Source organism: Phragmites australis, chromosome 2, assembly GCF_958298935.1.
Source record: "Phragmites australis chromosome 2, lpPhrAust1.1, whole genome shotgun sequence".
Classification (NCBI taxonomy): Eukaryota; Viridiplantae; Streptophyta; class Magnoliopsida; order Poales; family Poaceae; genus Phragmites; species Phragmites australis.
The window spans coordinates 31,194,273-31,219,521 of NC_084922.1; the positions used below are offsets into that span (position 1 = coordinate 31,194,273).

A 25,249-nucleotide genomic window follows, 5' to 3' on the forward strand; every position below is an offset into this window, starting at 1 on the left:
GGTCGCATGTTCGAGACCTGCTTGCGCCATTATTTCTTTTTTATTTCACATTATGTTGATGAGCATCAGGCACCTGCCAGGACTCAAATGCTTTCGGTGGACAATCTCTATGCCTTTCCCAAGCTAACAATGCTTTTGGAAGAACCGGCAGGAGGTGGCAGCTATGAACATGTTCAGGCACAACCGTTATTTCTTGCTGTCAGGTTATTAGCAGCCGAAACTTTGAAACACAAACACTTCTTATTTTCTTTTTCTGATCAAATGTACGATGGGAAAATAAGTTTGCCGATTAAAGGCCTGTTTGCGTTATGCAACCTCTCACTGCACAAGCTCATTTGCTAGAACTCTCAAAATGAAAAAGAAAAAGAAAAACTCATTTGCTATAAGCTTTAGGGAAAGCCTTGCTTAGTGGCACTGCTAGCTGACAAGTAACAACATTCAATTTTTTTCCTGGGATCATTCATGCAGCTTAAGTGGCAAAACTGGTCATCACATCGGGATGATTTGGCCTGTACAGTGACCGGTTCACCCCAAGCTTGGCAAGACGCCGCCGAAAGGGCCCAGTGACAGTCAAGCTGCAGACCCGCCCTGTGCTTTCGGCAACTTGCATCATCTGTTGCTAAATAGACTGCACGGGCACGGGACTGGGTCTCTGAGACTCTGACATGTGCTTTCGACTAAACTGAACAGTGCTGCATCATACCTGGTGTGATTCTACTAACAGCGTAGTCGCGTAGAAGCCTTGAACTCATCATACCTTCCTTACTGCACGCCTAGAGACACAGCTTACATCTGAGGACTAACTATGCAAGGGACGTGAATGTAGAATGCAGCAATCTGCTTTCATTTGTGACCATATGATACCATGTCGTCATCTAAAAAAAAAGAAAATAGACTTCAATAATCTGATCATTAATTTCCAGAGGTACTGCAAATGCTAAATTTGTCTTCTGACATGTAAAGAGGTTTGAATATTCCCAAGCCTCTGCGGGAAATTGAAATGGACCTTATAAATTTCCATACTACTATGTTTTTTTTCACATATATTTTTAAACATTAGAGATGTTTGGAGATATTGGACACTAATTGATCCGTACCTCTCCGGTGTAGCTTTTGCCTCTGATCTCAGCATTCTGAAAGCTAAAGAACTCTCTTTTCCTGCAAGATGAAAACTGAAATTCAAACCCAAAATGGAAACTCACTTGATTTTCTGAGACGCTATCAACAATTTGGAAACTGATGACAAAAATATAAGCATCCTACTTCGATGTGGACAGCTTGGGGAATGGAAGAATGAGGACTGTGAAGTACAGAGACCAGCATATTGTAGTATTGCCTCTAATTGCATCATCATAGTTTATTTGAATTTGTTGTGGTCAGCTTGGAGGCTGGAGAATGCCAACTGCATGAAGCATTGCAGGAGTTAAGAAAAGACAAACTGATATTCATTCGGAACAAGTGAAATGAACTTCAAATCAAAAGTACCAAGGATTAAGGAATGAAATATGATTCTTCAATAATTCCTGAAACATGGAGGATCACAGCAGAGCTTAGGGAGTACTATCACACACGCAGACACACAACCTCACAGCCCTGATCAGGGCACACTTCTAAACATGAACAAGTTTAGATGAGCTTGCATAAGCTCAACGTGAGTATTGAGCTATTAACAAAAGTATTGTACATAATACTTTAGACAGTGCTGACCACAAAAATAAATAAGAGCAGAAAATGTCCAAAGGGCAACAGAGTTTGATATGCCATGCCTGATGTCTTGTAGAACAGAAAATGTACCGGTTGGCATTGCTCCTGTTAGCCTTGTATATTACAGGCAGATAACATATTCACATTAAACTACATGATGAGGGTTTAAACTTGGATGGAACTGTGACCAGGTGACTTCTCTATACCCCTGCTTCCCATCAGCCGTCTTACTTGCTGTACATCATCCCACTGACCAACTTCAGCATGTAAGTTTGAAATCAGCACATGTGCTCTCACATCATTAGGAGCTAAGTTAATCACATGCTGTCCAATTCTCCTCCCTAAATCCATGTTGTGATGAAATCGACAAGCAGAAAGAAGTGATCCCCAACTTACAGGATTGGGCTCTACTGGCATCTTCTTGATGAAGTCAAATGCTTCATCTAGAACGCCAGATCTACCTAGGAGGTCTACTATGCAACAATAGCGCTCAACATCAGGGGAAATACCAAAGCTCGACACTGAGTAGAAGTATTGGAGCCCAACATTAACCATTCCTACATGTGCACAGGCAGTGACGGATCCAGACAAACAAAGAAGGTAGGGCGAACTTTAAGAAAAAATTTAAAAAAATACCTTAATTAAGGTAATTAGTAGGCGAGACGAAAAGATCCCCAACATAAATCGATAAAACCATATGAACCTGCAAAATGAAAAAGAACCGAAGATAAACATATATGCAATTATGCAATTATACCAAATGTAACCAAATACAATAGAAGTAATTAAGTATAGAAACTTACGGAAACACAACCACTAATTATGTCTAGAACTAGAAGGTTTAGGCAAATTCATCTTCCTTGTTTTCATGTCTTGAAACCGGTTCTTAATGGCATTAGAATCTAGTCTTCTGAATAAATCCCGCTCAATATAACACAACATCAAGTCATTGAGCCAATCATCGCATATCCTGTTGCGCAAATCAGTCTTGATGATGTTCATAGCCGAAAAGACTCTTTCAACAGATGCTGTTGCAACTGGTAGTACCAGTGCTAACTCAATAAGGTGGTACACCAATGGAAACACAATATGTCTTTGAGTTTCTACCATTTTCATTGCTAGACTTGCAAGATCATGACAACTAATAAAATCTTCAACTCTTCGAACATGAAGAATGAATGTTTCAAGTTGATCTTTTATAACTGCACGATCGCTGATGGAGAAATCTATGTCATATATCTCCGTAAGTCTAGCAATCTTGTGCACATCAAACTTTGAGAAACTATCTCTTGGATCAAGACAAGAAAAACATATAAGCAACTCTGAAGATAGCTCACTGAAACGATGAGTCATCTCTGTGTTTATAGCATCAAGAGCTACATAAAAGGTGTCAACACGATAATAATGGTCTTGAGTGACACTGATCTTACTTCGCCTTGATTGGCCCCATCTTGGTACTATTTCATCCATATTTGGAATTGGTATCTCATTTTGTTTACAAAATATTTTGACTTCCGCAAATAATGGCTCCCAACCATGATTCCTCAAGTTAAGCAAACGTGCTTTCACATCAATCAGTAATGACATGGCCTCAACAATATTTTGATCCTTTCTTTGCAAGAGTAGAGATAACTCACTTGTAATATGAAAAATTTTCAACATCATCTTCATAATGAACACAAAGTTGAAGCTCTCCATTATTCTCATCAAACCACCCGCTGATGTTGGATTTCGGGCATCTTCCTGCACAAGCCCTAGCACCTCTATCACTGCAACCCACATGGATTCAATACGGATTAAAGTTTTGTAATGAGAACCCCATCTAGTATCCCCGGGTCTGGCCAAGTTAGTTTCTTGATGTTTCCCTCTTCCAGAAAAAATATCACCGCTATCTAACTTGGCCAATAAGTTCTCACGGTGCTTGCTAGATAATAAATCCTTCCTCTTGCAAGATGCACTAGTTGTGGTCACAATCATATTAACATATTCAAAGAACTCATGAATAGATGTGCAACTACCTACGACAGAAACGACTACCAATTGCAATTGATGTGCAAAACAATGGACATAGAAAGCATATGGGTTCTCATCTCTGATGAGTTTCTGAAGACCATTGAATTCACCTCTCATATTCGAAGCTCCATCATACCCCTGCCCTCGAACTCTTGCAATGTCCAAACCGTGTGTAGAAAGTAACTCAAATAAAGCTCCTTTCAATGCATCTGATGTTGTCTCTGTGACATGCGTAAGACCCAAAAATCTTTCCATAACCTTTCCTTCCTTATTCACGAACCTGTGCAACATCACAAACAATTATTACAACATCAGTATATCACACGCACAACAATATCACAATTTAACAAGTAAATAAGATCACTAACCTCACAATCACGGCCATCTGCTCCTTGATTGATATATCACGAGATTCATCAATAAGAATAGAGAAATAACCATCACCGATCTCTTTCTTTATTTCCTTAGTTATCTCCTGTGCACAACTCTTTGCAAGATCCTTTTGAACTGATGGTGCAAGCATACGAACATTTTTAGGACATAACTCCTCAAATGCAATCCTCACTTCCTCATTTCTTTTTTTGTACCAATCAATCATCTCTAGAAAATTGCCCTTGTTCGATGAAGAAGAAGATTCATCGTGTCCACGAAATGCATGACCTTGCATTAGGAGATAGCTTGCACAATCTATAGATGCAGTCAAACGGATTTCATATTTGACTTCTGATTCCTTACTATGAGTCATCACCTTATATGACACACTAGTCTTTTAATTTTTGAAATCTTCGCATGCTGTTCTAGCTTTATTGTGGGCACTATTAGGTCCACCAACATGTTCAGGTAATGATTTATATGCATTCTTCCAATTTCTAAATCCTACTTTTGAAAATACATCATACCCAAAATGAGACTCTGAGGGATCATATCTAAAAAGATAGCAATAGAAACAATAAGCTGCATCCTTCTCCATACTATATTCTAGCCAATCATATTTAGTAAACCATGCTGCACAAAAAGTCCTTAAATCTTTACCAAACCTTTTTTTGGGGAAAGTATGTCCAATTGGTTGAGTCAGACCCTTCAACACATAAGCTCTTCTAACTTCATCTCTAATATCATGATCAAATTCATCTATTGGAATACGAAGTCCCGGATCGGCAATAATAAACTCTTGCCTAAATTCTTTAATACCTTTGTATTCTATCCGAGAAGTTGCAGGAGCAGGAGTGACAACTACTGTATCATTTTCTGCATCACAATCTTCACTAACTCTACTCTCCCTTGTACTTTGGGTATTCAAAGATGTTGGTTTGAAAAATCTCTTCATTATTTATATCTTGATATTCTGTGAAAGAAATGCTAATGTTATAAGAGAAAAATACAAAATAGAATTCACCTTTATAGCTTAATTAATCTAAACGGCTCAATATAAAAATCTCAATAACTCAATTCATCAATTTACCTCACAGGCTCACACAGTCACACTGATTCAGTGATTCTGCCTGTCTGCCATGTGCCATCCGCGGACCGCCCCTGCAGCTGCAGCACAGCACAGCAGAGCACACAGGCCGAAGCACAGCACTCTGCACGCACAGCACAGCACACACTCCGCAGCAGTGCCCCTGCTCCGCAGTCCACCGTGCGCGTGCTCGCCCGGCGCCCGTCGCGCTCACGCCCGCCGCGCGCCCGCACTCACAGCCGCCTGCCCGCCGCGCTCCCGGCTGCCGACGCCGCGCCCGCCCGTGCTGCGGGCTGCGGGCTGCCGACGCCGCGCCCGCCCGCGCTCCCGGTTGCGGGCTACCGACGCCGCCACGCGCCCACGCCCGTGCTCACGGCCGTCGCGACCACCTCCCGCGCCGCCCGTGTCGACGCCGCCACGCCCGTGCTCCCGGCCGTCGCGCCGCGCTCCCGCCTGCTCGCCCGCCGCGCTGGCCGCTACGCGACCACCTGCCGCGCAGCCCGCGCTCCCGACCGCCGCGCCGCGCTCCGGCCGCGCTCCTGGCCGCGCTCCCGGCTGCAGGCTGCCGACGCCGCCACGCCCGCGCTCCCGGCCGTCGCGCCGCGCTCCCGGCTGCCACGCCCGGCCGCCCGCCCGCTCGCCCGCCGCGCTAGCCGCTGCGCGACCACCTGCCGCGCCGCCCGCGCTCCCGGCCGCCACGCCCGCCCGCTCGCCCGCCGCGCTCCCGGCCGCCGCAACACGCACACGCGGGCACGCCACAGCAGTGAGAATGTGAGATTAGGGTTCCATTCATTTGCATTTGTGGGCTACGAATTGTGTTGATCTGGGCCACTCAACCAATGGGCCTCAGTGTCTCATGGGCCAGGAGCTCGGGCGGCCGCCCAGGCTCGCCCTGGCGGTGGATCCGCCCCTGTGCACAGGCACCAAGGATTGCCTTAAAAGTAATGCCATCAGGTTTTGGATCTCTTCAACATTTAGTTGAAGAATTCCATTGCTTCTTTCCCATGACCATTGCTTGCAAGACCTCCGATCATAGAATTCCATGTGAGGGTTTGCTTATGCTGCATTTTACTAAATATTTCAGCAGCCATGTCGATGCAGCCACATTTTGCATACATATCGACCAGGGCACTTTCTAGGCACACATCTTTTCTTATATTCTTCTCTTCTATATAAGAATGTATCTCTCTTCCTTTGTCAAGTGCTCCAAGCTGTGAACAAGCAGAAAGTAGACTAACCAGTGTCATTTCATTTGCCGCAACTTGTGCAATCTTCATCTCTTCGAAAAAGTCAAAGGCCGCTGTAAATTGACGCCCCTGTACATAACCACATACCATAGTTGTCCACGAAACAACATCCCTTTGTTTCATAGTCCGAAAAACAACTTCAGCTGCTGCCATATCGCCACATTTGGCATACATGTTAATCAAAGAATTCGTAAGGATGGTGTCACAATGGCTCCCGCGACTTTTTATGTAATTGTGGAGATCCCTCCCGTGCTGGAGATCACCAAGCTGAGCACATGCAGATAAGACACAAGTGTCACTATATCTGTAAGAACGAGATTGATGATTAAAACGGTGAATAGATGTCTCAACAAACAAAATCGATAACCTTCTTCTATCTGGATCACCTAACGCATCTTAAAACTCAAGCGGAAGCAAAAATAGAGAGAAGTTTTAACTTGTGCTTAATCACCTTGGATAATCACTTTAAGAACTTTGGTGGCTTGGATGTTTTCTCAGGTGTACATGAACTTCTCTGGACTCTAGTAACACACCACTACTTCAAATGACTGAGTGAAGTGGTATTTATAGTCTCAAACTCGCGCACTAGCTGTTAACCTAACGGCTCTGAAAAGCTGTTAACACCGGATGATCCGGTGAGAACAGTAGTATTAACACCGGATTATCCGGTGAATACACTCTCAAAAACTAGCCGTTAGAACTTCACTCAAGCCTCTGTGAACACCGGACATACCGGTGTATACTTCATCTTCATCACCGGACTATCCGGTGAGTTATCCTGAGCCATCCGAGCCTTTCCTTCTTCTCTATGTAAATTGTTCTGATGTATCTATCCGACGCACATCACTTCATCACCGGACTATCCGGTGAGTTGATTTCAGTCAACTGAGCCAATGCAACCTCTCTGAAAATAATGCTCCGGTGTTATACAGGCTTCATCACGAGACCATCTGATGCCTTAAACTTCGTTCTGCTTCTTTGCATTGTTCAATGCCTGGTGTATTGTCCGGTATTCATTCCATTCACACTGGACCATCTGATGGGTTGAACCTTCGTTCTTCAGCGACTGCATCCTTCTCTGGTAATAATGCTCCAATGCATTCATCCTTCTCAACACCGGACCATCCGGTGCGTTGAGCCTTCTCTTCTTTTCTCTGGAAATGCTCCGGTGCAACTCCCACTGATCACCCGACTATCCGGTGAGGCTTAACCTTCTCTGAAAGAATTGCTCCGGTGAGCACTCTGCTCAAACACTGGACTTTTCAGTGAGGTCTTCAAGCCTCTCTTCCATTTAACAAATATACTCCGGTGAGTTCAAACACCCAGAGAATCAAACCATCCGGTGAGTCAAATCTTCCTAGGTATTCTCCAATTCAGTCCAACTTTGTCCTAGCTATGGCGGCTTATTCATGTATTGCATCCATGAGACCTACTAACATATATTCTTGACAAACATGTTAGTCTCATTGACTATATTGTTATTAATCATCAAAATCACAATCATGGTCTAATAAGGCTATTTTCGCTATAAAAGCTCCCATCTAATACATAGGCTAAATATTTCTCTTTCTCTTCTCTAAAATCCTATCACAAGGCTCTTATATGGATAGCACAAGGGGTTTAAAATGACTGGTTCATCTCTTTCCATAGCCATACCCCTCTATTTATAAGCCTAGAAAATTTGACCCCTAGATTTCTTAGTTTTTTTAAAAAATACTCCTATCTTGTAGTACACTCCTACCTACCATTGAGGGAACTTTGGTCTATTTTCTTCTCGATTCATCGAACGGTCGTGATACCTTTATGACTTAGCTTCGTCTCGACGCAAGCTTCACGATGGTGCCACGTACTCCTCTAGTCCTCTCATAATTTTGAGACCAAACCGCGAAACCCTAGCACGTTTCTCAAAGCGTGACCCCCACTTGCTTACACCTTAAACAAGCGCTCCAATTTTGACGTGTGTACTCTATCTGTGATCCTGACCGCCGGTAAGTCTCTCCCGCTCCCGATCCCTTGGGCCACCTTGTCACTTGCACTGGCATCTCATTCGCTTAACTTTGTTAACATGCCATCTACATCCGCCTTCCATGCTTTGCTTGACCTCCACGTGTTCAGCTAGGATCACCCTTAACTTCGCCCAGCCTCCTTGATTGTCCGGCACCGAGCACTCCACTTGGCCCTGATCATCCAGCTGTCAACCACCAAGTTGCATTCATCACATGGACACCATGAGACAAGCAAAAAACATATCTCTAATTCCAATTCCAGTTAGTCCATAATCAATACGCTCAAATAAAATCCCAAATCAATTCAAATCACATCAAAGCTCGTACAAATCGAAGATCATCGAACCAAATAAATACTAATATCAATCACTCATCACAAGTAAACCAAGGCACATTTCAACTTGGTTTCTCAATCCCCCCTTGATGAGTGCATTGACAACCCTTAAAGGACAAATATTTTGGTTTGAAGTAATTAAAACAAGATAAGCTCATCCAAGTGACTAAAAATTTGAGAAACAGCAAAATATATCACTTGGCATAATAAAGGTTGCAAAAACACAAAGAGAGACAAAGATGAGCCAAAAACCTCAAAAGAGCAAGAAACACTCAAAAACCTAAAAACACGTGCTCCTCCTTGATGATTGCATATTTTCTATTTTTCCCCTTTCATTTCTAGATAAATGCAATTTTCTCCCCCTTTGTTAAATATTTGTGCATAATATCTTTAGGCATATTTTCTCCCCCTTTGACAATGCAAACGTAAAGGATACAAGACAATACCAAAGATGTGCAAATGAAATACATGTTGGCCAACGGGTAGGCTACGCTAGGCTAAAACAAAAAAAATTCTACCGTATTCACCCAGGAAACCATGCTAGTACGAGATCATAGATGGTTACCGCTCGACGCGCAATGCAGTGGAGGAATAGTTGGAGTAGTCCGATCCAACGTCGTGCGTGTCAAACTCCTCGAGCTACTTCTCGATCAGATCCGCAACCAGCCTCGCACAAGTGGTCACGCTCACCGACCAACTATGACTAGATGGTCGTGCTCCTCGACCGACTCCCAATCAGGTCTATTGCATCCTCGACTAGTTTTGAGTGGTCGTGTCATGCTGTTCGATCAGATTCGAGTGGTCGCATTGTGCTTTGTGATCAGACGAGCAGGTACATCGACCAGTTTGTCACAACCGACGACCAGTCCCAAACACGTTGCGATCAACTCGCCAAGAAAATCAGCGCCGCAATAGCACCAGCGCCTCTATAGTATCCACACGTACTGGGAAAAACACCGAGCACCGATGTGCTAGCACCGCATGTGCGGCTAGGGTTTTGAGAGATCGTGTACAAGGCTAGCCTAGGGTTTCAGAGTGGCTTAACCTCCGCACGCCCTACCCACACCTCTCCTTATATAAAGCTCACCAATGGGCTCTAACGTTGGAAGCCCTTTAGGACTCTAACTTCTCATGAATCACAATCCAATCAAAAACTATATACGAATCCAATTCACATGTTTTGTTCCAACCCATTAAGTGTGTGACCCGTTAGGTTCATGTACAAACGGCTACGACTCGGAAACCCTTTCCAAACCGAAATCAATAGCAGTCTCTAGTAGGACATGTTGACTCCCGAGTATATACAAAAGATCATATCGGTTGAACCTTGATATACATATGCACTGATCCCTTCTCACGATACCAGTCAAGATCAAGGCGAGATACGTACCACACTTGTAATAGCTCGACCATTCACTCGATCAAGTAGTGGATTCATCATGACTACCTCGAGGGGCCCAGAGATATTTCTCCTGTTATCAAGGAGGGGCAAATTCCATCTTGATCACTCACACCCCACGACATGTTTCATGACAAGCCTGAAAACTACCTTTATGACTACCCAGTTACGGAATAGCGTTTGACAGCCTCAAAGTATGCCACTACACATTCTAGGAATCAATGATGATCTTAGGTTTAATGATCCTGCAGGTACACCATTTGAGATAACAACTGATGGCACATCATAAATAATAATCCCAGCATATCTCAAGGTGGATCTATCCAACATCATATTCTTTGATATAAATATCCACATTATTGACTTGATATCTCTATATCTATGATCTATGACACATGATCATCAATCAATACATGTGCTGGTCTTATGTATCATCGCAATGATATGCGATCAGGGATCGACTAAGAATAACATCATGATATAAATAAAGAGTTTCATGAACAAGTCACATACTTGCCAATCAAAATAAACGATGGTCATTCTTTGAATAACATATTATTCAAAAGTACATTAATATAGACATGAGATACAATCATCTTTATGATTGCCTCTAGGGCATATCACCTTCAATCTCCCACTTGCAGTAGAGTCAATCATGTAAGTATCTAATACCCATAGCTCTCATATGCGCCTCATGCGTTGGCCGCGGGAGTGGCATTGTCAACGGATCAGAAATATTTAAATCCGTGTGCACCTTGCATATCTTCATGTCACCTTGATCTAAAATCTCTCGAATAAGGTGATAGCGCCGCAGTATATGCTTAGACTTCTGATGCGACCTAGGTTCTTTGGCTTGTGAAATGGCTGCACTACTATCACAATAGAGATCCATTGGACTAGAAGGACTAGGCACCACACCTAACTCAGAAACAAACTTTATGATTCAAACAGCCTCCTTTGCAGCTTTAGAAGCTGCAATATTCTCGGCCTCTGTCATGGAATCGGCCACCGTTTCTTACTTGGAACTCTTCCAACTCATTGCTCCTCCATTGAGGCAAAATATAAAATCAGATTGCGATCTCGAATCGTCCCTGTCGGCTTGGAAGCTAGCATTGATGTAACCATTTATATCGAGCTCCTCCTCACCTCCATAGACTAGAAACATATCCATAGTTCTTCTCAAGTACTTGAGGATATTCTTTACTGTTACCCAGTGAGCTTCATCCGGGTTTGATTAGTATCTACTCGTAATACTTAGATTATATGAGACATCTAGGCGTGTACAAAGCATGGCATACATGATGGACACGATAGCGGAAGCATACAGATCACACTCATCTTCTCAAGCTCATCAGTGGTCGAAGGACAGTGACTCTTGCTGAGAGTGATGCCATGTGACATTAGCAAGAAACCTATAGATCTTTATGCCCAATATGTATGCTTCCTCTCGAGCTATCCCTATAGATCTTTATGCCCAATATGTATGCTGCCCCTTCTAGATCTTTCATTGAAAACTTTTTTGCAATGAAGATTTGACAACATCAAGCATCAGAATATCATTCCTGATCAATAATATGTTATCTACATATAAGACCAGAAACACAAGTGCACAACCACTAGCCTTTTTGTAAATACAAGGCTCTTCTTCATTCATAATGAAACCAAACCCTTTGACCACTTTATCAAAACAAATATTCCAACTCCGAGAAGCTTGCTTCAGCCTATAGATAGACTTTTGCAGCTTGCATATCTTCCTAGCATTTTTTGGATCGATAAAACCTTCAGGTCGTGTCATGCACACATCCTCACTTAGGTTTCCATTAAGGAAAGCCGTTTTGACATCCATCTGGCATATCTCATAGTCATAATATGCGGCGATTGCTAGGATGATCTGGATAGATTTTAGCATTGCAACGAGCGAAAATATTCCATCATAATCAACACCTTGAATCTGTCTGAAATCTTTTGCCACCAATTGTGCCTTATAGATGTGAATATTTCCATCAACGTCTATATTTTTCTTAAAAACTCATTTGCGCTCAACTGCTTTGACACCATCAGGTGGATCAACCAAGTTCCAAACTTGATTATCGTGAATGGATTCTATCTCGGATCTCATGTCTCCAAGCCATCTCTGAGTACGGTCCCACCACCGCTTTTGAGTAGGTCTTAGGTTCATTATTGTCCAACAATAATTTATCGCATTGCTCCGTGGTTAGGAACATAAACCTCTCAGGTGCATGACTAATCCTTTCCGGTCATCGTGGGGCTGGCGTCTCCACGACATATTCTATAACATTCAATTGTGGTCCAGTAGGAGCTGAAGCACTTTCTAATGGTTTCCTAATCTCTTCGAGTAGCACCGTGCTCCCATTGATATTCCTTGAGAGGAACTCTTTCTCCAGAAAAATACCATTCCGGGCAACAAACATTTTACCTTCTTTCTGGTTATAAAAGTAATATCATTTGGTTTCCCTAGGATACCCCACAAATAAGTATTTATCTGATTTGTGAGTGAGCTTATCTAACGTCAAACATTTTACATAGGTCTCACAACCCAAAATCTTAAGGAAAGACAACCCGGGACGCTTCCAGGTCCATATCTCATATGGTGTCTTCTCTACAGCTTTAGATGAAACACTATTTAAAGCGAACACGGTAGTTTCTAGAGCATATCCCCCGAAGAATAATGGAAGATCAGATTGGCTCATCATGCACCAGACCATGTCCAACAAAGTCTGGTTCCTCCGTTTGGACACTCCATTCCATTGAGGCGTCCCGGTGGAGTCAACTGTGGAACAATTCCACATTTCTTTAGATGATCAGTTGTGCTTCATTCTAAAACTCATTGAACTTTTCAAAGGACTCAGACTTGTGCCTCATTAGGTAGATGTAACCATATCTACTAAAGTCATCGATAAAAGTAATGAAGTAGTGAAAACTAACTCTAGCGATAGAGCTCATTGATCCACATACATCAATATGTACAAGGGCTAACAACTCACTTGACCTCTCTCCTTGATGGGTAAAAGACGCCTTAGTCATCTTGCCAAGTAAACAAAATTCGCATGTATTAAATGATTCAAAATCAAATGAATCAAGAAGACCATCTTTATGGAGCCTCTGCATGTGTTTCTCATTTATATGACCTAAGCGACAATGCCAAATAAAAGTGGGATTCAAATCATTAAGCCGGGGCTTCTTCGTATTAATGTTATAGACAGGGACATCCTCAAGATCTAGAGTAGATAATCCATTCACCAATGGACAATTACCATAGAGTATACTATTCAAATAAATCGAACAACACTTGTTCTTTATTATGAAATCATATCCATCTTCTTCCAAACATGAAGAAGAGATAATGTTTTTGCCCAAGGTAGAAATGTAATAATAATTATTTAATTCTAAAACTAATCCTAAGGGTAGCGATAAGGAATAAACATCGACGGCCAACGCAGCAACTTTTTCACCATTGCCGACACAAGCATCCATCTCGCCTCTTGCACACTTTCTAGTCTTTTTCAGTCCCTGCAATAATTTGCAAGTATGAATCATCGATCCAGTATCAAATACCCATGAATCATTAGGACGAGTAGCAAGATTAATTTGAATAACATTTATACCTGAAGTGCAAGTCTTACTTCCCTTCATCTTCTTAAGTTCTTCCAAGTATAGCTTGCAGTTCCTCCTCCAATAGCTAGGCTTATGACAGTTGTGGCAAGCATCAGAAGTAGTCTTAAGCATCCCATGCAATTCAGCCATGCTCTTCTCCATACTATTCATATGAAAACAAAATAAATGGCTCGAAGCTCGCAGGGAGCGACTGGAGAATTACATCCGTAGTCAACTCAGGACTAAGAGGAAAACCAAGTTTTTCCAGGTTCTTAATGTAACCAATCATCTTGATCATATGGGGACTAACTGGACCGTCTTCTGTCAACCTGCACGCAAACAAGGACTTGGAGGTGTTGAACCTCTCAACCCTAGCTTGGTTCTCAAACATGCCTCGGAGTCCCACAATCATGTCATGAGCATCTGTGTTCTTATATTGCTTTTGAAGGTTAGAGGACATAGTGGTAAGCATGAGACAACTAACATCAAGTGAATCATTGGTATGCTTCTTGTATGCCCTCCGATCAGTAGCAGATGCATTATCAGCTTGTTCATCAGGATAGGGAACCTCTAGAATATACTCATTTTTCTCTTGTTTGAGAACAATTCTCAGATTTCTATACCAATCAATAAAGTTTGTTCTAGATAGCTTTTCTTTTTCAAGGATCGAAAACAAATTAAAACTGGAATTGGCGTTAACAGTAGGTGTCATGATCTACAATAGAAATAAATATGCAAAGTTCAGCACTATATTTATGTAAACCTTTCATTAAAGAATTTAACAAAAGATACTCCCACTGTATATTTTGAAACTGTTTCTCTCTAACGACATATAGTGGAACAAGATCCATATTCATCTAGATTCTAGTGAGCTTTGACATCACTGCTAGAAACTTAAGTGACATAGGTAAGCAATATCTTGCTAATCACATGCCTATGTGACTCTTGTTTGTTGGGTGACATCGAATGCCCCGGTGCCTAATATTATGCCCCAAAGCTTAAAACCGTTTTGATAGCTTTGTTAAGTAAATCAATACTATACATGTGGATGTCCAACATCCACTCTAACTGGTTAAGATAAAAGATGATACCCTGCTTTAGCAGAACTACCAAATAATGATCAAAACCTTAAGTATGTGTAACTATTGAAAGGGCATTAATTACTCTATAACAATAAAACATAATATAACAAGCTGTTAGGATTCCTCTAAAATAATACTATGCATGTGGATGTCCAACATCCACCTAACTGGTTAAGATAAAAAATGATATCCTGCTTTAGCAGAACTACCAAATAATGATCAAAACCTTAAGTATGTGTAACTATTGAAAGGGTATTAATTACTCTATAACAATAAAACATAATATAACAAGCTGTTAGGATTCCTCTAAAATACTAGATCTGATACATAACTATGTCAAACACTATATATGATGTTAACTTGACTTATCAGTAAAAGATTACTAAGATAAAAATATTTACCTTTATCAAAAGTGGATTTCAACAAGGTTTCACCACTTTCTTCGCGTCTTCTCTCTATTTGCGTTGGCAGGAAATAAAATGAGCATTGTGCTCAGTAGGAGGGCTGGCGCGCCACTTAAATAGTAATACGGTGACAGGTCGATGGCATCCAACGTTAACGCCACCGTGGACTAGTCGACCGTTGGAAGGATGCTGACAGCTACTATCACCCATTGAAAGGGTGACAGGTTACATTTTTCTCTTTCAATGGGTGACATGAGTCTATACTTATAGTTTTTTAAAATAGATATATATATTTGTAAATTTTTAATTTCAAAATATAGAAATAAAAAAAAACGCGTAATGGGTGTATATGCCGGAATGGAATTGGCAAATGGCGGCGATGGCGGAGTGCGAACGTTTATTTACAGATCTCGTCCTTTTTGTCCCTCTCTAAGTCCTGGGCCACAACTTTTACAACAGCTGGTTGGGCTGGAGGCAACCGCGCCCTACCCATCTGTGCAGTCTGCGGCCCAATCTCCTCGCCAGCTGGCTGCTGCCAGCGTGCGTGCGCCGGCCGGACACCGTCTCCCTCAACACGCATCCGGCCAGCCCCGCGCCCCGTTCCCCTACGGCGCTGCAGCTATCGCGCGCAGGCGCACATGTGGGCGCTGCCGCGCCGTGCACGTCGCGGCTCAAAAGGCCGCCAGCTCTATACGTGTTCGTGTGCGCTCTACTCGATTGGTTACCATCGCATGACCGCGTGTGCCAGCTTTGCTTGCCGTCCATCGTGAGCCGGGTCAACCCAACGAGGCCCGTCCGTCTCACGGCGTGACTCCGCTGGGCGTCAAGCTGACTCACCACCGACCACGACCGTACCCGCCCGTGGCTCCACCGTGCCCGTGCCCATGCCCACGCCCATGTGCGCCGTCTGGCTCGATCAGCAGGCCCGGCGGGACGGGAAGCTGCCGAGCTAGCGGCGCCCTGAAAATGCTTGCGCGATCGCGGCGGTTGCGCCCCGCTCCAAGACATGCACCGTGATCGGACGCTGCCTCCGTCGTGGAATCGACGTGGATACGCAGAGTAACTCGCGATTCGCGACCTTGGCATGTTCCTTTTGGCCGCTCGCATCCCGGGCGATCGTGCCGTGTGTTGCCAGTGTGATTCTGTTCCCTATGGTAGAACAGGTAGCAAGGCTCCAAGAGTTCATCTTGCGGGGGTTCTGATCCTCTGGAAACACGGTGCAGAGAGGTCACCTACCCGGCTGCCCGTGAGGTGAGGGTGAGACAAATGGCAGCAACTGTTTTTCCTGGTAAGTACCATGTCAGAACTCTTTAGTACCTGCAGCAGTATGGGTCGCGGACGTACCCTGCTCAAAATTAATCCGGCATGGCCTGCCATAGCCTATTAACTGCCTTGCGTGATAGTATTTCCTAGGTTAAGGATAATCCCAATAGTTATAGATAATGATATCTTTTATTATTATCGGTGTGAAGAAGGAAAAAATAAATGGAGTGGAAATAAGAGCTAGATGTTAATCCTTATTTTGCTGTTGTTGAGAAGAATCTTAGAAAGCTAGCGTTTGATGTAGAGAAATCAAGAGATAGCTCTAAGCATTATAAGGTATAGGGAATTAAAAACGGTAGGATCGTATAAATTTTGAAAAGTGTGCTGAGAGAAATAAGAGAGCCATTAGCTATAACTGTTGAAGATGGCCTAAGTGGTGACCGGTGACAAAGCCATCTATCAGCATGTGCAGGATGGGTGACCGCACAGACCCCACAAATTAGGAGCCCTGAATCTAGTTTTAGTACTACCTATATATACTTAATTAGCACCAAATTAGAAGACCAAAAAAGAGAAAAATATGAAAAAGACCCAGAATGGCACCCGTAGGCCTGCTAAGTGAGACATGTACCATCGTGAGCTCATGACCATCACATGAACGCCCAACGACCCAACCCGATCGCAGCAACTCCCACATCCCTGGTCGGTTGATCGCTTTGTCTTCTCCTGTTCTCCATAGGCCATCGACTCGCAGTCTCGCAAGTTCGCCAGGCGCGCCAAGTCATAGGCTTGCAGTCGGCCAGCCGCTAGCCTCAACTCCCAATTTTCAAAGTCCTGATCGCACATCACAGCACTCCTGACTCTTGAACTCCTTACTCCAGATCATAGCAGCTAGCAAGCCAGCAACTTAAGGTAGAAGGTACAGCCCCTATCCATCATGCCACATCCTAGTTAGGTTTTTTCTTTTCTTCTCTAATCTCTATAAGTCTAAAATTCATATTATAAATAGGAAGGCATTTGTTTGATTATTTCATGAATCCTCATCATGTTTTCTAGTTCTAGAAATAGGAGGTATGATTCTGGTTATGAAAAGCATAAGAAGAAACTAAGATTAGAAGCAACAGCTCAAACTCAAAAGGGTGCTCTTGATAGATTTGTTGTGAAAGATTCTCAATTTACTTCTGAAAATCAAACTCCCGATGGTAATGTTGACGAGAGTCATGGTGATGATGCTAACAACACAGTAGAAGTTTTGAGGCGCGCATTGCCTACAAATTGATCATGGTGATGATGCTAATATTACCGATGAAGTTAGTGGCCATGTTGATGGAGTTCATGCTAGTTTGGATGGATCACCAAATACTGTACATAACAATGACATCAATAATTCTTTTCAGCATAATATATTTGATCTAAGATATTGGGGTGCACTTGATCCTAAAATGGTTGATATTTTGATACAAAAGGGTCCTAAAAGAGACTTATCTATTCAAAAATGTCCTAAAGATAGATTCTCTAGAAGGTTTTCTGTAATACTTCACACTACAGTTCTCTCAAATGGAGAAACTTTTGACCGAGAATGGCTTGTATATTGCAAAGATCTTCATAGAGTATTTTATTTTTGTTGCAAATTATTGAGAAAGGGGCATGGAAAAAGTCAGTTAGCAAATGAGGGCTTCAATGACTGGAATCATCTTGGCACTAGACTTAAAGAGCATGAAACTAGTGCAAAACATTTTTTGAATATGGCTACTTGGTATGATGCCTCAGGTTGCAAAAGAATCAAACAATTGATAAAGTTGCTCAACGAGAACTTCAAAAAGAAAGTGAGCATTGGAGAAAAGTTTGCTTAGAATTATCTTGATTGTAAAATTTCTTGCAGAACATAATCTAGCATTTCGTGGCACTAACAGCAGTTTGTACCAAGACAACATTGGCAATTTCTTAGGAATGGCTCAAATGTTGGCTGAATTTGACCCAGTTATCCAACAACATCTTCAACGCATAATGAATGATGAATTTCATATTCATTATCTCAGTCATGGCATCCGGAATGAGTTAATAAATTTACTTGCTGCTGCAATCAGGTATGAAATCATTAGAAAGGAACATATGCATTTGATCATAAGGTATGTTAATGCGTCTTTAGATTCTATTTGCATTGAAGAATCCTTTTTAAGTTTTGTGGATGTAAATGATACAACTGGGCAAGAATTGTTTGATGTTCTACAAAATGAATTGAAGAATCTTGACCTTGATGTAGACAATGTGAGACGACAGGGATATGATAATGGGTCAAATATTAAAGGAAAACATCAAAGGGTATCAAAGAAACTTTTGGGTATAAATCCTATAGCTTTTTATTCAGCTTGCGGTTGCCATAATCTGAATTTAATACTATATGATATGGCAAAGTCTTGTGGTAAAGCAAAATATTTTTTTGGAGTTATACAACGTATCTATACAACATTTGCTAATTCTGCTAGAAAATGGCACATTCTGAAAGAGAACGTAACAGGATTGACTCTGAAGTCATTGTCATCTACTTGTTGGAAAAGTCATGTTGATAGTGTTAAGGCTATAAGATTTCATATTCAGAAAATAAGGGAGGCTTTACTATAGGTGGCTGAAAGTGATAATGATCCAAATATAAGTAGGAAGCTAAATCCTTAGTGGACAATGAACTTGGTGGATTCGAATTTTTAATGGCAATAGTCATCTGGTATGAAATATTGTCTGCTATTAATTTGGTCAGCAAGCATCTATAAGCAAAGGATATGCTTATTGATATAGCAATAGAGAAAGTACAGGGGCTGATTTCCTGTTTCAGTAAGTATAGAAAAACTGGATTTTCAAATGCAATAGAAGCTACAAAAGAAATTGCATTTGAGATGGATATAGATCCAGAATTCCGCAACAAGTGTAAAATTAAAAGAAAAAGACAATTTGACGAGAGCACTGGTGATGCATCTATTGCTACATAATCTGCAGAGGAGTCATTCATGATCAATTATTTTATACTTGTTGTTGATCAAGCTATAGCTTCACTTACTAGCAGATTTGAACAATATCAGGGGTACCAAAATACTTTTGGTTTCTTATTTACTTCAGATAAGATGCGCTCCTTGGATGATAAGAGTTCGTTTTCTTCTTCTATTCATCTTGAGGCTGCACTAGAGAGTGGAGAACATTCAGACATTGATGGAAAAGAATTATATGTGGAGTTAAAGTTCATCCAGGAATTTATCCTTAAAGAATCTATGGGCCCTCTTGATATTGTGAAGTATTTGAAACAGCTAGGTTGTTTCCTTAATGTCGTTATTTCATACAGAATTTTGTTAATCATTCCCATGATTTTTGCATTTGCAGAAAGGAGCTTTTCTAAACTCAAGTTGTTGAAGTCTTGCTTGCGTTCAACTATGATACAAGAAAAATTCAATGGATTTGCGATAATAGCACTTGAAAATGATGTCTTGGAGAAGATTAATTATGAAGATATAATAGAAGATTTCATTTCAAGAAATACCAAAAGAATGATGCTTTTCAGTAGAACATGAGATCAGTTTATTACTTGAGTACTACCTTTACTCTTTTAACATTAATATTTAATATATTCCTAAGTATCGGAAGAAATAGCATGTATTGAAGTTATATAATTAAGTGAAAGTATGCTTTGGTTATCTGTATTTTCCAATTTTAAGGCCTCATTTTGCATTTCGCATAGGGGCCTCAAATTTCTAGATACGGCCCTGACTGGTGAGCACAGGCTGCACGGCAGTCAGCCTTGTTAGGAGTTAAACTTTTGCCTGGTTCGAGGTAGAGACTTGTAAATAGGCTTAGATGACATCAGCGTTTCATACGATTGGGCTAGGCCCAACACGGTATCTTGTACGCAGAGCTTTAACCTCCATTCAGCCAATGGTCACTGTCGACAGAGGTTGCTAATACGAGGAAAACACTTTATCTTTGATAATTAGCTGTTTACAGAAGAAAAGATTAGAAGAGATGGCGATAGCTGATTTTGCCCATGAAGGAAGGGACTTTAATGGTGAAGCGCATATGTGCTCCAAGTCTGTTAGTTCATTGGCAGCAGGACGCTATGTTTGGCTTATGGGTGGCAATGGGTCAGGTGCGGGTTGAGCCAAAACCTGCCCGTCATGAAATTCGAAAATCAAAACCCAACCCGCACCCGAACTGCTAAACGGGTTAAATTTTGCCCCCGAACCCAGTGGGGCCCTAAATCTCTATGCAGACCCATCGGGTTTGACTACAGAGTGCAAGTGTAACACAAATAAGAGCTATGCATAGCAATTTCAACCAATAAAAACAATGAAATGCTCAATTTTAAATAAAAAGACAAGTTAAAATCTCTGTGATGCATGTGTTTAGAGACAAAAGTCAAGCAATAAAAATAAAAACATGGATAGCTCCATCAACATTCAATAGAATGAAACCCTCTGTCCAGGTACCACCGCACATGCCATATCAGCTTACTGCTTACATGCCATATCAACTTACTGCTTACATGCCATATCAGCTTACTGCTTACATGTCATATCAGCTTACATGCCATATCAGAGATTCAGAATGAAACCCTCTGGTGTTGCACTTGCACTTACTTGGCACTTTGTAGTCAGACCACTCCATGAGCAGACCAGCTTACATAGTTACATGCCATATCAGAACTACAAAAGTGGGCAATGCATTGCCTTACTCCGCAATTGCAATATAGTTCATAGTATCATACAAGTTCATTCAAATTCAGTACAAATTCATACTGAACCGGTGCATGAACACAAGACAAATAGGGAGCAAAAATTAAAGGGAGCAGATCAACAGATGCAAAGCATGCAAGTCATTGCCTTAGATCGTCAACTATTCAACCATGGTCGACTCAACATCATCCTAGCAAAAAAAGAGCAAAGACAAGTCATTATTCAAATATTCAACTATTATTTAGCAATGCAACAACTTGTATTAGACAGAGCAATTGATACCATTTCTTCTTCCTCTTTATCCTCAAGACAAGTCATTATTGCATTAAGTATAGGGGAGTCGAACCCTAAAAGCATAAACCATTCAAAAGTTAGTGCTATCATATCATATATGAAAGAAAAGAAAAGAAAAATAATGAATTGAATGTAAGCTATTTACCTCAGCACGAGGACCAAGCTTGCATACACATTAATTCTTCTACCATTATTAGAGCAAGTTTAGTCCGATATGGGATAATGATCCTCCCACTAGTACTAAAGACTGCCTCGGATGCTACTGTTGTCACAGGAATTGCCATGATATCTCGAGCAATCTTTTGCAAAGTAGGATACTTGATCCCTGCATACTGCCACCAGTGAATGATGTCCAACTCTTGTGTTCTAGGTAACGTTGGCTCATCCAAGTACAAATCTAACTCTGTGCGCACATAATAAGATGACTCAACTAGCTACGAAGACATGTATCAATCAAATATATCAAATGCCATATCATCTCCTTCGTTTTGGATAGGATACTTACTAAAAGCGCCAACACCATCTATCGTTGCAATACCCTCCATGGAACCTTGGTACTCCAACACCAAATCATACATCAAATATCTTACTTTCTAAACTTCACTAGTTGTACCTTCTATTCCATAAAGGAAAAGAGCCTTTAATAATTGTAGCTTAAACCTAGGATCCAAAACTGTAGCAACTGCCATGAGACCATGAACATTTGTCCAATATTTATCAAATTATTCTTATATTGTTTTTGACATTTGTTCTATCTCTGTGACATCACTAGCTCATCATTTCCTAATAGCCAAATAAATACCATAGATTTTGGAAAAGAAAATGTTTGCTATAACGTAACTAGTGCCTAACGGTAGCTTAGTTGTATCATAAAACATCTTCAATCTACCGCAAAGCTCCTTAGAAAGCTTCCAATCATCTTTTGATCGATGAAAAGTAGCACTTTTTTTTTCACACTGTACAAGGCGATCAAAGACTGGTTGCTACTCTAATGCAGTGCTAAGCATAAGATAAGTGGAGTTCCATCTAGTTTTACAATCAAGAATTATTCTTTTCTAATATTTAATATTCATCTGAGATAACATTCTTTCGAACCTTTCATGTCTTTTCAGTGTGGCTGACCACTAACTAACACTTTTACGAACCCTCTCAATGCCCTTCTCCATGACAGACATTCCATCTTTCACAACTAAATTCAATATATGTGCAGCATAACACATATGCAACTGTCTACCACCTAACATAAGAGAGTCAAGAAGCAACTTATCTTGAATTTTTTCCATAAGAGAGGATTGGTGCTGCAATTATCAAGAGTTACAGTTGACACCTTCTTCTCAATATGCCAATCCATGAGTACATTATAAAGGACATCACTTATAACTTCACACATATATGGGGCTGATAAATAAATGAACCTACAAAATTAGAATAGCATGAATAATTAGATAAGGAGATATAAATGTAGAATGATTACATAAGCTTCATTAGTTCATTATTACCTCAAAAGGAAGCTTTTTAGCTTCCCATCATCATCATCATCAATATAATGTGTTATCACAGTCATGTACCCTTTCTTTTGATAATCTGCTGTCCACATATCCATTGTGACGGCAATATGAGATTAGCACTGTTGGAAGCACTTCACCATAGATAGCTTTTGCACTTCATATATATCCAATATATCCTTCTTAATTGTGTTTCTAGACACTGGCTTAAACGACGGCTGCATTGCAGCACAAAACTTTCGAAAGCCGGCATGGTCGACCATAGAAAGTGGGTACCCATGGACACATATCATAAGTTCAAGTTTTTTTTCCTTGTAAGATCTTGATCAAACACATTTTTCTCTATAACAACTGACCCATCCTAATTTGTTGACAACTTCAAAGTGGATTGTTTTAAGCCTTTCCTAACCTATTGAGACTCACAAATTGAAAGGTTGCCATGTAAGTTATTGTATCATTTTTTGTCTCTGCTCCTAGTATTTTATGACACCAATTGCATTCAGCTTTCCATTTGTCCCCTACTTTTAGTCTTTTGAATTCTTCCCATGCAACAAATTTTAGCTTTCTCTTATTCCTACCACCTACATCATCATCATCTACCATCACCACATCAGTACCTTGTGTGTCCTGTGATGGTGTAGGTGCTGCACCTGATGACGGTGCAGCTGGGGCATCAACGGATGGAGTAGGTGTAGGTGCAACAGATTGAGTAGAAGCATCTGCACCTGCTCTTGCACCTGCAACCCGCGACCCACTTGTTCCTGGAGTAGACATTCCTAGCAATTTGGCATAATGAATAAAGGAGGCATACAAACTGATCGCAAGATGAAACAATACAAAGTGATCTTGCAATTTTTCATTCAATCAAGAGCACAATATTGATAAAAAAAAAAATATACAAAATATGTATACAAAAACTTAAAGCGACATGAATGTCTACAAAACCTATATACATATAAACATGTTGCGAAAATAAGCACAGATCAATAATCTTGCAGGGCCTATCTGGATAGGGAGCATTTGGACCAAAGAAATTCTAAAAGTTCCAACATCAAGAGCACTAAAATAATTTTTTTGGGGTAGGGGGTGCATAGATGCCATAGAATTCCAAATCCACAACAGAACAATGCAATCTCACAAAAAGTAAATATGTGTTCACTCTGATTAGGTCATTCAGTGATCCAGAGTATAGTTTAAGTCATGTGAATGTAAAGGCCTATCACATTTGAAGCAAATGTTGCTTCCAGCAAACCACAAGAAACATTGGTAACCTTTAGTGCTTCACATTTTAGGAGGTATACAAGCAGTCCCTATCATAAGTTCATAACCCAGATAACACAACCTAAACCCTCACTATCTGGTCAATTAGATAGAAAGCCATAAGAAAATCAGATAATCCGAACTACATAATATAATCATCAATAGTTGTGATACAAAAGGAGCAGTCCTCTCTTAGCTATGCACAAACATATGTAAGTTGCATATAGTCCCCAAAACTGTTACAAGTTGCAACACATAAATGCATGAACTAATGCAATGTACAAAGCTTTGTGAGATCTCCTCCAACCAAGCAAAAGAAGAATCCACTAGAAATGTGCAATACTACTAATCTCTTCTCTTCCAATATTAATAAATTAACAAACTACACTAAGATCTACATATCAATTCATCTTTAAAATGTACATACACTGCTAGCAGGAGTTGAGCAAGCTAGCTTGCCATCGAAACACAAACTCCATAGCTAGAAACCTATCTTTGAACAACATGGATCACCTGAAGCTGAAGGGGATCCACTACAAAAATAAAAAATGAAAGGAAAAACCAAAAGTGAGAAGAAGGGTAGCTGAGAACCAAACTAAGTCTCAAGCACTGCTGACCTGTCTAGCCACACAAGGGGGGCTATTTGTGTGATGGATTTGACATGCCCTTGAGTAGGAGCGTCACGACCGACAGCTTGAATACGTCGACGTACTCGGCCAGGTTCACCATCGCCTCACCCAGCAGCATCGCCTTGCTCGACCCCTGCACTGATGGCATTACTGGAGTCAAAATCGAGAGCGGAAGCATCGAAAGGGGAGTCAAGATCGAGAGCAGAAGCACCGACTGGTAGATCATCTAGAGGGGAACCCCACCGGGCACCAGCACGTCGCACGTGGAGGTGTCAGGTGTGGATGGGACTGTTGTACTAGACGGCGACATCGAAGATCAA

At 41.2% G+C, this 25,249-nt stretch overlaps 1 protein-coding gene and 1 pseudogene across 1 annotated transcript; both read right to left on the reverse strand.

Moving 5' to 3' along the window:
* Nucleotides 1-1,869: 1,869 nt before the first annotated feature.
* LOC133905361 (pentatricopeptide repeat-containing protein At2g22410, mitochondrial-like) lies at nt 1,870-25,077 on the reverse strand (annotated as a pseudogene).
* Nucleotides 2,891-4,349, reverse strand: LOC133910008 (uncharacterized). Its single transcript, XM_062352529.1, has 3 exons — nt 4,086-4,349; nt 3,828-3,997; nt 2,891-3,447 (listed from the first exon to the last, which is right to left on the reverse strand). Exons 1-3 carry the CDS (start codon nt 4,313-4,315, stop codon nt 3,338-3,340), a joined length of 510 nt encoding a protein of 169 aa, XP_062208513.1. The 5' UTR covers nt 4,316-4,349; the 3' UTR covers nt 2,891-3,337.
* Nucleotides 25,078-25,249: the final 172 nt, after the last annotated feature.